Source organism: Diuraphis noxia, unplaced genomic scaffold, assembly GCF_037042655.1.
Source record: "Diuraphis noxia isolate RWA-SAM2 unplaced genomic scaffold, SU_Dnox_SAM2 contig0005, whole genome shotgun sequence".
Lineage (NCBI taxonomy): Eukaryota > Metazoa > Arthropoda > Insecta > Hemiptera > Aphididae > Diuraphis > Diuraphis noxia.
In genome coordinates, this window is record NW_028301715.1 from 48739888 (window position 1) to 48755502 (window position 15615).

General features: G+C 27.0%; 2 protein-coding genes and 1 non-coding gene across 3 annotated transcripts; 2 read left to right on the forward strand and 1 right to left on the reverse strand.

Annotated features, from left to right (window-relative positions):
- Nucleotides 1–294: 294 nt before the first annotated feature.
- LOC107173377 (uncharacterized) lies at nt 295–4153 on the forward strand. The gene is made up of 5 exons (XM_015523892.2): nt 295–933; nt 2327–2436; nt 2508–2598; nt 2660–2884; nt 2947–4153. The coding sequence occupies exons 1-5, from the start codon at nt 709–711 to the stop codon at nt 2995–2997; spliced, it is 702 nt and encodes a 233-aa protein (XP_015379378.2). The 5' UTR covers nt 295–708; the 3' UTR covers nt 2998–4153.
- Nucleotides 4154–6477: 2324 nt separating this feature from the next.
- On the reverse strand, nt 6478–15615 carry LOC107173375 (uncharacterized). Its single transcript, XM_015523889.2, has 5 exons — nt 15116–15615; nt 14785–14843; nt 14472–14615; nt 12098–12187; nt 6478–8438 (listed from the first exon to the last, which is right to left on the reverse strand). The coding sequence occupies exons 2-5, from the start codon at nt 14826–14828 to the stop codon at nt 7838–7840; spliced, it is 879 nt and encodes a 292-aa protein (XP_015379375.2). The 5' UTR covers nt 14829–14843; nt 15116–15615; the 3' UTR covers nt 6478–7837.
- Nucleotides 6950–7022, forward strand: TRNAA-GGC (transfer RNA alanine (anticodon GGC)). Its single transcript has one exon. It is a non-coding gene; the product is annotated as a tRNA-Ala (tRNA).

Here is a 15615-nt window from a genome sequence, read left to right on the forward strand (position 1 = left end):
GACAACAGTTTTCTGTCATGTTTTAAGTGTTATAAATTAATTTTTTTATTTCAACTAAAATTTTTTTGTTCAAATTAGGTAGCATAAAATAGTTTTTGAATTTTGATGAACAATTTAACAAATTTATTTTAGCATATTTGATATTTTTTTACAATTCTTTCGTACACAATAGATTATTTACTTTTTTATGTTTCTACAACTTCGGAGCCCTATTATTTATTAACGTTATGCCTACATTTGAATATTTTGAAATAGTGATAACACCGGTGAAGAAAATTGAGATAAGGTTTGTTATTGTAAGTAAATGCCTGTATTCTTCATTTTCTATGGTAAAATATAAATGTGAATTTGAATTTAATCTTATATCGATTATCAGCCGCTGCAGCGGCACGTTATATTATAAACTAACCTAACCTTGGGTACGTAAGTACGTTACATATGCGAAAATGCGATAGTGGGACGTTGTTCGTACTCTCGTATTATTAATTAAATTATTTGCGTTTTGAAAACATTCCGTTTTCCAATGTCGACAAATTGTTACGTAACAGGGAACTTTTTAATTACATCGCAGTATAACATCATTGGTTACTAATTAGTAATTACCATACTTAACCACCGTTAGTGTCGGCGCGTTACGAGATCGGTACACACGTTTATTTGTATCTTGCTTTTCGGTTTCCTTTTGATTAGAATAATAATATTTAGAAAATGCATTCAGAACACTTGGTGACCCATGTCTTGTTGTTTTTCGTCATTTGGGCCACAGCCGTGGTCTGTCTGAAGAAAGATCGGTACTATTGCGAGTTGTCTTCCTCGTGTATGTGCATTACGGTCAACAACAACAACAACATCGATTTGGGTGGAGTGAATTTGACGCTAACAATAGCGGATAACCAGACGTTGAATTATCAACCTTGTGTCAGCGAAATCGTTGTAAGTATTCAGTTGCACGATAAACACTTCTATGATTTATCTAAAGGTGGACGGTTTTAATTACATTCTAAGTACTGCTAGTAGTTATTTATACAATATGGGTACAGCTTGATCAATATTTTAGATTTCAAACATTTTGTCAAGTACCTAGATGATTAACGAATACGTTTTCATCATAAGCCACTATGTAGCCATGTAGATAATACCTATATGATATGACTTAATCATTTATTAAAAATGCATTTTTTCTCTGCGCAACAGAGAAAAATATCAGTTAGGTATATTGAAGACAATTTGAAAGCAATGGTTTAGTATTTAGGTGTTACGTTCATACTCTCAGTATTCAATAATTTTTTCAGAGCAATAAAATTTTAGTACAATCGAATTTTTTCAGGGTATCCCAAGGCTAATAAAAATTAAAAATAATCACCTTAACAGTAACCCCCCCCTCTGTCATTTTTTTAAAAAAGTTGTTACATTTTTATATTTTATAATGATTTATTATTTATGGCTTGATTTGAAAATATCATTAAGTTTACCTAAAGAAAAGATTATTGCTTTACATTAGTAACGGTTTGAACTTTTTTTTGCTTGATTTACATTTTCCGCCCCAAAATTTTTTTTATTCCTCTAAATATTGAATTTATATTATGTTAGTAGTTAAATACCATTTAAAAATTGTTCAAACTATCTTTTTGTGGCATTATTGCATTATTGAGTAAAACAGAGGCCATAAAAAAAACATTAAAAATTTAAATTTAAATAGTATATGATTGTTCTACTTAATGTGCCACTTAATTTATAACTGGACACTCATAAATTTGGATATTAGAGATGTGTGTAATATCCGTAAAAATATATTTTGAAAGCTTATTTCTTTAAAATATTTTATAGATTTAATTACGATTTTTAATTAAAACATTTCTAAAGGGTGTTTAAAAAAAATTATATCTACTGAAATGTTTTAGTTGCTGTACCCAATCCTATTGTTCATTTTAATTGTTCTGAATTTAAATGTTTATATATATATATATTATACCTTCTAATCAGTTATTAGAAAAAACAATGTATGTACAATATATTTCAATTTAGTAATATTTTAGAATGCATATTAATGATTATTACGTCTTACATAACAAATTTGAAAATCGTTCCATTTCTCTAATGACTACATGTCTACAGTCTGCTGCCTGCATAAGGCATTTTGTCTCATAAAGCAATTTTTATATTTGTCTAATATTATTATAATTGTCTTAAAAGTTAACACTTAGGAATCTACTTATATAAAAAAAGTATTCAAATTAATATTTGAAAGATATCATATTCTAATATTATATATATTTTAAATAATTTATATCATTGTATGTATAAAACTAAAAACTTTTATGTTTAGATTGTAAATGGGACATCCAATTCTTCAGTACAGGTTGCCAATTATACGCATACTCATGTTCAAATAAGCCATGTGGTAACATTTATCTATACAAATGATGACAACCAGCAGTAAGACTATTTGAATATTATTGAATCTATTATACCATTTATACATATGAATTACTTAATTCATTTTATAGTGCGTTTAATGTAATTTTGGTATGTGATCCATTAGCAGTCAGTGGAAATGAATCTTTGACGAATTTCAAAAATGTCACTGATATTCAATGTGTAAGGCAGTTTATTATTTTTATTTTAATCATTAAATTAAATTTTTGTATCATATTTATAGACAGTTGAACTTAAAACCAGTAAAGTATGTGGATTGAATTTAAGCGATGCATATGTTGACAACCCAGAATCAGAATCTTGGACTTACTTTTTTTCATTTATGTTGGTTGTTGCATTTGTATACTTTGTTGGCGGATCTGTAGTAAATGCCTGTTTATTTAATGAAATTGGTATTAATATGATTCCTCATCATGTCTTTTGGTCGTCCCTTTATGATAAAATCAAGGTTTGTCTTAGCGTTTTGGCTTATTTTTAATAATTTATTGTAATCCAAGTATATTATTCTAGGATAAACTATGTGGCACATCTACAATGGCAACAGCTTATGAGAGCATATAAAATATTTTTTTATTTAAACAAAAAAATGACACTCATGCACTGTGTTGTGTTGCTTATGATAAGCGTGGTGATCGCTGAATGAAAAATATAATATAATATATATTTTGTATTTTATTCTTCTTATTTCCAAAGGAAACACTGAATTAAATCATTTTGTTTTGTGTATTATTGTTTAATTTGATAAACATATTATTTTTATTAAAATGAATGTTTAAAATTCACTTTATTGAGATAATGTTCTCGATTTATTATTAATAAAAATTTAACTGTAACCAGGGTTTTACTATATGTTTAAATGTGATCTTAAAATATTTTAGTAATCATTAATTTTGAACGAAAATATGATAAAGTCAATGTTGTTTAAATGTATTATCACAATGAAAATTCTATGATTATTCAGATTAATTATTCAGAAATACTTTCTAAATGAATCTTTCATCAAGTTTATTGAACTTTTAAACATATACTGCCAAAGAATAAAGAAAAAGTATATTTACTTTTATGACTTATATGACTTAATATAAATTAACTATTTATCTATTTAAAAATATGTATAGTATGAATAGTATTTATCATGAGATAATTTTTTAAAACTAAACCAAAATAAAATCTCTTAAATTCATCTATAATTATAGAAATGTAATTTGATCAATTAATTTTAGAAATCTTGTTCATTACATTAATTGTTTATTTAGTTTCTTTAATACAGTGTAATAAGTATTTGCTAGTCCAATAATTAGTGTACTTAAGAAATTTGTTTTTAGTATGTTACTATTCCAATACAATTACATAGACTGGTGTTTATTATTTTAATATAATTGATAAAGAATATAAAATACATATTTTGTGAAGTATATTTTAAGTTACCAGTTTCTAAAAGTACTTAAACATTGTTTAATATTAAGAATCATGATTTGTTTGGTTTTATATAACTTAAATTAAGATGTTTTGTTATTCCGTGTATTGTAAATACAATTATCAATCTGAAAATGTGTGTGGCATGTGATTGAATTGATAATAAACTTGCATAACGTTAGCAGCATAGACATAATAATATATTATTATGTCTATGGTTAGCAGGCTGTTCTTTTGGGATATTGTATTTTTTTTATGTATATTTAAAAAAAATAAAATGTTATGAAAGTGATCATCATAATTTTTTTTTTATTTGAATTAAGCATCGACAACTATGGCCATTGGAAACAATGGGTTTAACTCTAAATTTAAAGTGATTATTATATGAATGTTTAAAAGTTATACGTATTTAATAAACTGAATATATTATTTTAATCAAATATAAATAATTGAGAATGAATAGAACTACACACAGTTCTTAAATTCATCAGATTCTTATTCCTACTTACTTGGAGAAATCAGAACAGGAATATTAAAAAATAATGAAAATATGCTGTAATATAGTATTGCATATTGTGGCTGGTCACCAGTGTTGGGATTAGATAAGTACTTTTTTATTTTATTTTATTTTCAAGGTACAGGCCTAAGCCCAAAACAAAGAGTAATATAATAGTAATTAAATAGTAAAATTAAATGAATGAATTACAAATATATAATAAATAAACAATTAATCAACGAAAACTAAAATTAATAGAATTTGAAATAGTATTAAAAAAGACCCAGTTTAACAGTAATTAAGGAAAACATCACAATATCCTCAGCCTACTTCCCTCCAAACCAACCCATTTTCGAACCTAAAATTCATTCTTTTTTCCATAGCCTAGGCAATTTTCTTATAATAGGTGGTGATTTTAATGCCAAACATTCTCAATGGGGCAGTAGATATACTAATACAAGAGGCAGGCTATTCCATACATCAATTCTAAAACATAAATTATCATTCATCTCCCCTGAGAATTCGGCCTAACAAAGCTCCTGGTTATGATCAAATCACAAATAAAATAGCAAAGAATTTATCCAAAAAGACAATTTTGATCCTTACCCATATATATAATTCTATGTTACGTTTGTCATACTTCCCCTCAACCTGGAAGCATTCAGTTATTATCATGATCTCAAAACCAAACAAACCTAAACATCTCACAAGTTCTTATCGTCCAATCAGCTTACTACCTACATTTGCCAAACTTTTCGAAAAACTAATTTTACATAGAATCTCGCCACTAATTGACCAACAAAATATTTTACCTAAATTTCAGTTTGGATTTCGTCGTAAACATAATACAACTCAACAAATCCACAGAATCGTTGATAAAATTTCATCCTCTTTCGAGTCAAAACAATATTACCCTGCGGTATTCCTCGATATATCACAGGCCTTTGACCGCGTTTGGCATGACGGACATCTTTTCAAACTTAAGCACTTTCTCCCTTCACCTTACTTTCTTTTAATTAAATCCTATCCTGATAACCGATCCTTTTCAGTACGCCACAAAAATGAATTTTCTACTATCCAAAAAATTAAGGCAGGTGTTCCTTAGGGTAGTGATCTCTCTTCTATACTTTATAATATCTATACCTCTGATATGCCCACTTCCAATCAAACTCTCCTCGCCACATTTGCTGACGACACAGCAATATTTGCTTCAAATAATGACTCAGACACCGCTTCACACAACTTACAATTGCACTTAAATTTAATTGAGTCTTGGGCTAATAACTGGAAAATTAAAATTAATGACAATAAATCCGCTCAGGTAAATTTTTCCCTTAAGAAAAAAGAATGTCCCTCACTCAAATTTAATAACGAACCAATTCCTCTTCATCAATCAACTAAATACCTAGGTATCACTCTAGACAAAAGGCTAACCTGGGCAAATTATACAAAAAATAAACGTAAACAACATAACTCCCGTCTCCATTTACTCCGACCTCTTCTAAAATCAAAATTAAATCTCAAAAATAAAATATTAATCTACAAATCTATCATAAGACCAATATGGACCTATGGTATTCAAATATGGGGCCCAGCGAAACCAGCTAACATCCGTCCCATCCAAACCTTCCAATCCATCTCATTAAAACTCTTAACCGGTGCTCCGTGGTATATCACAAATTCAGCTCTCCATAACGACCTAAAACTTCCAACAGTTAATGAACTTGCTAAAAGCTACTATAAAAAATTTCATTCCAAATTAATTAATCATTCTAACCCCTTTATCAAAAACATGTCTTCTCTCACACTACCTCTTAATATTCCTCGATGGTTAAAAAGAAATTGGGCTAGAGACCTTCTAATCTAATAAAAATAATAATAAAATAAATTTCAAAGCCCGAACTCAAATTTTCTGAGATTCTGTCACTGGACAGTCTCCTCTTCATGTGTGACATGTCTTCTTTAAATCACTCATCATTGTTTCTTATTATTTTATGTGTAAACAGATTGTAATATATTTTTAATAAAAAAAAAAAAAAAATTTACCCAGTAAACAACACAATATTTTAAGATTTTTTTTGATGTTTTACATAAATAAACAATTAAAATATATAAATATAACACGTATAAATGATAATATGAAACATTTATTAACACATTTTTTAGCCTAACCTAACATGAAAAAGAAAATATTTTGTAAACATCCGTTAACTTGGGGATAATAGCGTCTTAGGTCTATGCGGTCGGGTAGCTTAGTGGTAGAGCAATCGCCCGGCAAGCGAGAGACCTGGGTTCGATTCCTGGTCCGGCGGCTAGATTTTTGACGTTATTTCCCCGGGAGAAGTTAACATACATCAGAAGTGGGATTTGTTCCGAAGGACGCAGTGTGCGTGTTGTGAGGGACCTGGACTTGTTCGCCAGAGGTCGTGCGGAGGCGATCGCGTTTGTGTTAACGGGTCGTGCGCTCTGGTGATCAAGTGGTGAAGCAACGGTCGCAGTGGGCGACGAAGGACCAGCGTCGATCGAGGGCGATCGAAGGACGCAGGATGGTCGAATGTAAACATCCGTTAACTTGGGGATAATAGCGTCTTAGGTCTATGCGGTCGGGTAGCTTAGTGGTAGAGCAATCGCCCGGCAAGCGAGAGACCTGGGTTCGATTCCCGGTCCGGCGGCTAGATTTTTGACGTTATTTCCCCGGGAGAAGTTAACAATTTTATTACAGATATTAAAGTTATATCGTTATATGGCCTTTCTTTAGTATGTATCATAGAATATTTTTTAAAAGCTGATGCAAGGCGAAACTTTTTATCATACTTATTACATTTATATTGTTTATTTCTATTATGTATTACTACAATAATATGACATTTACGAGTACATTTTAGAACAAATGTCACATTCATGAGGATTTTCATCAGAATATGTATTTTTATATTTTAAATGCTTTCTTTGAGTAAACCTACTATTGCAGATATCATATTAAAACGGCTTTTATTCGGTGTGTATTCTCATATGGATATCCAAATTATGTTTATAAAAAACGTTTTTGAACAGATGTTGCATTTAAAAGGCTTTATTCCTTTATGCGCCTTTGTATGAATAGGTAGACTAGACGCAAGAGTAAACCTTTTATAATAGCTGATATTACATTTATATGGCTCATCTCCAATATGTATTCTCATATGAATAGCTATAGTTTTTTTTTTGTCTAAATGTTTTCGAACAGATGTCACATTTAAAAGGTTTTCTCCGGTATGTATCATTGTATGTCTTCTTAAATGTTCCCCACGAGAAAATACTCTATTACAAATATCACATTTAAAGGGCCTTTCTCCAATATGTTTTCTCATATGGGTGTTTAAATTTCCTTTCGTAGTCAATTCTATAGAACAGATATTGCATTTTAAGCGTTTTTTTATTTGTATGCCTCCATGTATGATCTTTTAAACATGATGCATAAGTAAAAATTTGACCACAGATATCACACTTCTATGGTTTTTCATAAGTATGTGTCTGAGTATGTATTTTTAAATTTGATTTACGAGCAAATGCTTTATCACAGTAATCACATTTAAATGGCTTGTCTCCAGTATGTACCCTTATATGACATTTTAAACTGTCTAAAGAATTCAATGTTTTGTCACATATATCACATTTATGTAGTTTTTTCTCAGTATGTGTTCTCATATGGATATCAAAATTTAGTTGATCATAAAATGGTTTGTTACAGACAGTACATCTATAAGGGATTTTTCCGGTATGAAGAAGTAAGTGTTTTTTTAAATCTGATTCTATAAAATATGATGTTTTACAAATGTCACATAAAAATGATGTTTTGATTTTACTGGTATGAATCTTCATATGGCCTGTTAATAGTGCATTTGAATCAAATGACAAATTGCAGATGTTGCAATTTTTAAGCTTATTTTTTGTATTAGATATCTTGTGTAAATTCAAATGAGCAATGAGTTCCGATGAGTGGTTTTTGTTTGAAATTGGTCCCTTAAATACACAGTCCCTGATAATATTGTTTTCAATTTTAATTTCTGTATCAAGTGTCTTCAGTATTTCTTCACCTTGACTTTTAGTTCTAAAAAATAAGATAAAATTCTAAATTAAATTAAGAACTATAATCAGAAATAACTACATAATGACAGTAGTAAGACTGGCGATGATTTTTCGATCGGAATGTTGAGCTATAGATAAAGCAATGGAGAGGAAAATGAGTGTTGCCGAGATGAGAATGTTAAGATGGATGAGTGGAGTGACGAGAGAGGATAAATTAAAAAATGAGTATATAAGAGGTAGTATAGGAGTGGCTCAAATAGTTGACAAATCGCGTGAGATTAGGTTGAGATGGCTAGGGCATGTTTTAAGAAGAGTTTAACTGAGGCAGTTTTAGTGACCAAGAATATGAGTGTGGAATGAAAATGAGGAAGAGGAAGACCGAAAAAGAGATGGTTTGAAGTTATAGAGTGTGATATGATAATGACTGGTGTTTCACTACAAGGCTGGGCAAGTTAATACATTTTTTAATACATCAATTAAGTTTAAAGTTAAGTTAACAAATTTTTTTAACTTAGCTTAAATTAATAAGTTAAGTTAATGAAAAAAAAATTCATTGAAAAGGTTTTAAAATAAGTGAAAATCACAAATTTATAATACACCACTATTCATAGGTAGGTAGGTATTTTTGTAATACAATGGCCACAATATTCATGATTATCGACAATCACAAAAATTATAAAATAAGATATTAATAAATATTAAGTAATAATAATAATAATTAGAGCCCGGAATTATATTCTTTTGCATATTTTTTATGAGTCTATGCAGTCAGACGGGGGTTCGAAATCTTTACGAATCATGAAACAGGTGTAATAATGGCAAAAGTTTTTTTTTGTATATTTGAGAATATTTCGTATAATAAAGAATATTAGAGAATATATCGATTAATTTGTATAGATGTTCAGTATTTTTGGTTGCAGTGACGTAAATAATATAAATTATAGTATGTCCGATAATAGTGATAATGACATGATATTGAAAATATACTATATTATATTTATATACCATCGTATATACGATTATTATACCCTACGTAGTAATGTGCTGCAATCCACTGTAGTATATAAGATATGTGACTTATCTAAAATAACAATGCCCGACAAAAAATGGAATTACTACACAAAAATAGCTAGCTCCAAGCAAAAAGCATATTTTTGGCATATTTAATTATGATTTTTAAAGAATATTGGAAGAATATTTTCAACTTTTTAAGAGAATATTAGCATCTTATCTTGGCTATTTTTAAAGAATATAATTCCGGTCTCTAATAATAATAATAGTTAATGAGTACCTAACAACCCTGGTATTATTAAATGTGAGTTCGTAGCTGTAGATATATCCTATATAAAAATATGGTCATAAATGTCACATTGTTACAATGTTATCTCTATATTATAAATTATTATTCATTATTTTATCAGTACATAATTAATATAACATATTAGTTGTTATTTATAAAAATAATTAAGAAAATATCGTCTTTTTTTCCAATAATATTTTCTAATATTCTACGAATTTTAAATCGACGAACCATTATTAGACTAAAATATTATAATCCAGATAAAACGAAAATTAAAAATTTACTTAATTGGTGATATTAAAAAAGTAGAAGTTGATTTTAACTTTTAAGTTAACATAGATAGAAATAAGTTAAAATTAACTTATTAAATCGTTAATGCCCAGCCTTGGGTGTTTGTGAGGAGGATGCTAAGGATTGTAGTAAATGGAAATTGAGGACCAGGGTGGCCGGCCTCAAATAGTTGAGAGAGAAGGCGAAGAAAAAGAAGAATAACTACATAATATGGAAAATAAAATACAAAAATAACAGGATTTAACCGATAACGCTCTGATGGTCATTAAGTCTCTTGAGTTATAGTTATGAATGTGTTAAATTTAAATTTAAATTATTTCGAATAAGAAATTCATACAAAATTCTATGTATAAGATTTAAAATTTTTTTTTTAAATTTAATAAGATCAAAATGCCTCAGCATATTATATGCTATTACAAGTCAGTTTACAAATTAAAACAAAATTTTTATACACGATTCACCTCAAGTTTTTCTACATTTACCAACAATTTTTTACTGGGAAATCAAATCAATTTATTACGATATTGAAGATTAACATTGGATTTACTTATAAATTAATAAATTCACATACAATGATTTTCTTATTATATTGTCAGTGGCATGGCAAAAAAAGGGGTAATAGAGAAGGACTCTTGATTTTTTTAAATAACATTTAATGTTTTTTTAATTAATCTTATATTATATAATATGGACAATATGGTTTTGAAATTGCCTAAGAGAGGAAATTTCTTCATGTAATTTTTTTTATAGGACATTGTTAAGAGGGAGATACAAATACTAAGTGTTCATAGAAAAAAATACTTCTCTGAAAATTTTTTAGTTTGCCACGCCACTGTTTGTTGTTATTCAAAAATTATAAGCCATTTATCATAGATATATTATTAATATGTCTATGCCATTTATACTTGGAATTCACATCAAATGTTTACTTTGTATTTTCTTACATGATAAAATTTTAAAAATATAATAACAAAAAAATTCTATTATAAATTTTATTTTTTGATCGTATCTAAAAAACTGATAACCATAGATGATTGAAATTGTTATACACATAAATATAGATAATAGAATTATATAGTAAAATTTTTTTAATTTATCTCTATATAAATGTTTGCACTCGGTAATAATGTTTAAAAATTGAATGAAAGGTTTCTTATAAGGTTCTTTGAAAGCTGTTCAAAAATATTAATAATACATAGCAGAATACAAACATTTTTAAATGCATATAAAGTTTTGATTCTGACGAAATTCATAAAAATACAGAATATTTTCAAATTAATTTTGTTTATTAATTGGAAATTCAAATTTTTCTCTCTATAGCTAATATAAGAAATTTTAATAGAAGATTTTCCACAAATTGTCCACCTTAAAAAAAGTTTACCGGATGTAACATTAATTGAACTATTTTGACATTTTGACTCCTTATGAGTTATTTATAACAATGGGATATTTTTAATTAATATAAATATTTATTTTTAAATTAGGTATTAAATTTGATTATTTATACAAGTTTTATTTTTTGAAGGGTACAATGTCTCAGCAGAATTGTCTTTTGTATGCATTGATTTATCATTGAATTCAAATATAACACATGTATTTCAATATCATGTACGATAACTACTATACGGCAAAGAAGTTTCCTCATAATATGTAACTTGTCCACTTTTTGTTCTTTGCATAAATGTCAATAAAAGTAAATTAAAAGAAAAGATTGTAAATGTAATTAAAATATAAATTACAAAAAAATGATAACCTATATCAATAAGACTAAAATATTATATACAATATATTTTATGGCTGTGGTCAAAAAATATAAACAAAACTAATTGTTTGCTCAGCAACCATAATACTCTAATACAAGGGTGGCCACAATGAAGTTGAGAGCCGCAGGCAGCTCTCGAAACAGTCTCATACAAAGAGAGAAAAAGACTGCACCGACATCCGAGTATAATATTTTTAATGGGCAGAAGAAAAATTAGTGAGTTATTATGAATTTTACCGGTTAATAAAAAAAGTCCATAACTAGATTAATGATACTATGTTAAGAATGATTAAATTTCATTACTCTTTAATTTAAATACTATTCTTACCCTATATTTTGTAATAATTGATTATCCATACTATGATCTATTTCATCAATGAATTCTTGCTTTATAACTGTATTAAATACTTTATCATTCCTAAAAAAATTACAAAAATTTAATTATTAATTATTAGGCAGGTAACAACTGTTTAATTTAGATACAACGTATATATTACCATTTAAGTGTTAAATTAAGGTATTTTATAAAATAACTAACACAACTAATTAAAGTATAAAATTAATGCTTTACTTTGGGATATAATGAAATTTATTTTGTCTTTTAGTTTAAGTATTAAAAATATTTTTAGGTAATCTATAAAAATGATCATATTTTTAATATTGTACAATTATTACTGATCGTTATTGATGATGATCAATACCTAATTGTATAATTAACTTCTATAAAGATAATTTTCCTATATAAGGTATATTGTAAACTTGTATAGTTTATTGTCTTTATCTTAATTGCTTAAAATTTTGGTGCGCAATAATCAAATTGATTAAGGTAAGTGATATTTGGGGCCTAGGTGCTTTATTTCAGCTTGCAATTGTGGCATTTTATTTTGCAGTCTTGTGTTTTAAGGAGTAAACAGTGTTTGTCTTAGACATGTATGTTTGTGACTTTGAGTGCCTTTTGTAACTTAAACACATTTTTTAAACATAGGTTTATATAATGAAAATTTATTGAAAAAAAGTAAAAACTTGGGAACATGAATAATAGTGATTTTTTAAAATTTAACTGATAATAAGTTTCAAGTTTAATAATAGATGTAAAATGTATATAAAAAAAAGAATTAACTCATGATTATTTATTGGCAAAACATTATCATATCATAATAGTAAATGGTAACAAAAAATTGATTTTTTTTTTTTAGAAAAAGCGAAAAAGATATAAACACAAAAATGTATGTAATGACTAATGGCTGAGTAAGTTATTTGATGTATTAAACAAAGTACATGAATCAATAGGACATGGAGATAAAGACTGAATTTTATACCAAATAACAGATAAAACAAAAATGTTACTCAGAATGATATAACAAAATACTTTAGTCTACGTATTTTTTGTGAACAGAAATCAGAAAAAAATGATTATTGTGAAACCAATAATTTATGAAAATTTCAATAGCAGATGTCAAATCAATCTTATTGATTTTCAATCACAACCAGACCAAAAATTAAAATTAATTTGTGTTTAATCTATTAACGAAGAACACAGTTTCTTCAAATTCAAAATGCTCATTTCAGATAACAGGAGAAAATTCACTTTTGAGAATTTAAAGAAAACATTGATTGTTCAGTGTGATGCCCGATTCCTAAGAATGTTTTCAAATCTTTTAATGCTTAGTTAGTGCTTGGCTTTTAATATATACCTATGTATTTCTTTCAGATCAACAAACAATTCAAGAAGAGTTCACAAAATTTAATTTTAATAAAAATTATTTATTATTTAAAATTTTGAATGAATAAAGAATTTCAATGATGCATACTTAATAATGCAAAATTGCAGGAATATTTTTCAATTTATTTAAGCATAAACATCCGTTATCTAATTATGACTAAATAAGTTTACTTTCTATAATTGCTATAAACTAACATGTGTCGCAATATTATTGGTCAGATAGTGAATTACATAACCTATAATAATAACATTAAAACAGTTGACTATAGATATTCAAAAAATAATAATATTATGATAAGAATTAAAATTTTCCAAATTTGTAGATATATACATTAAGAGCAATAACAAAAATATATGAAAAATAAAATTATAAATAAAACTATCTTGTGTTAGAAATATTTATACATCACTTATTTTTGTGACCTTTCTAAGCAAATATGAAAAAACTAGAAGGGTTATATGCGTACCACTCCACTTAGCTCATCTACCCTTTAAATACTTAAAACTCATAAGCTATCATTCTAAATTCAATTTTAATGGATTGAAATAATTTAAAAAATATTCTATTTTGGAATATGAAATTAAAACTATATGTTGTAATTCAAAAAGTAAAAACTTAAAAAATTGAAGGATAAAATATATTTTATCATTAAAATGTTTTTATAAGGAAAATAAGTACTGTTTTTTTTTCGAAAAATAGTATGTATATAGAAATAATTAGTATTCAATGATTACAGAATCATCCGGTATATAAATAAAGTTATACTAATATATTCATCAATATAATCCATAAGACTAAGCAGAAAAAATTTGTTAATTATTATAAATTGTACTTGATTATAAAAAATGTATAGAACAATAATTATGTACCAATGTTACAATATTATGATTAATAAATTACTGTTAAATATTTTTGTATACTTATAAATCAGATATTATTAAACTTCATATTACAATACAAGGTAAATAAAATTTTTACCCAATTTGTGGTTGTACCAGATGATTATTACTATTGTCTTTTTTATCAATAAATTCCTGTTTAATAACTGTATTAAATACTTGATCATCACATCTTATAACTGGAATCGTTAACACTCTAGAACTGTTTAATATATAATCATACCTAGAAGAAATTGCAAAAAAAATGATTATTTATAATTAGATACCACCAAGGTATAAAATGCATAAAACATGAAACAAATTGTTAATTTAAGAAAAAGTACAATTTTTTCAGAATGTAGGATAAAATTACATATTTTTTGTAATGTTACACAGATATTGTATTTACTTACTTAGAATTTATTGTTGTTTCCATATTGTTTTTGATGTCCTCCATAATATTTTTCGATTACTGTGGACATAAACCATATAAATAATAATGTATATAATATGTGCCAAGTAATTACTTGTAATAGACTGCGTATAATAAGTTTACAGATAAAATGGATAATTAGACCAAACTTAAGTATAACTGTATAAATAAGTTTTTTATACCTAGAATCTAGATACACATAGTCAACAAAGTTTTCAATTTTCATTGCCATATTTCATTTATACAGGGGCTAACAGTTGAAAAGACTTACATTTATTAGAACTTGAAGTTATATGGTACTTAAAACTTACCGTTTTCAGTTTTTACACTACAAATAATTAAGGCAGTTAGTTAATTTAAAACTGATATAATTAATAGTGTATAAGTATTAGCCATTAGGTAATTAATTAACTGATTCACATTTAGTAATAGTCATTTTAAATTACTAAATGCTAATAATAGTAATAACTATGATGGACAGTTAGGCAGTTAGGCTACAATTAATAAAATACATAAAAATATTCACATTCTTTCATACCTTTCGGTTACATTCTGTTTAAAATGTTTAAATATTTAATTTATCATTATCATGCTGTAAAATAGTGGTTGACTGATATGATGATAAGCACGATGTGTTCGTTTGACCCACGTAATCACGTAACCACAGGTTGGTAATAGCAAAATTTAAGAATTATCGTACTTGAGGCTCTTATCATTTTTCGAACAACTACCAGGTTCCGGTTGGTCGTACCACCACGGGTGAAAGATTTAATACCATTGCACCACTACCACGATTTAAGATACATATAAA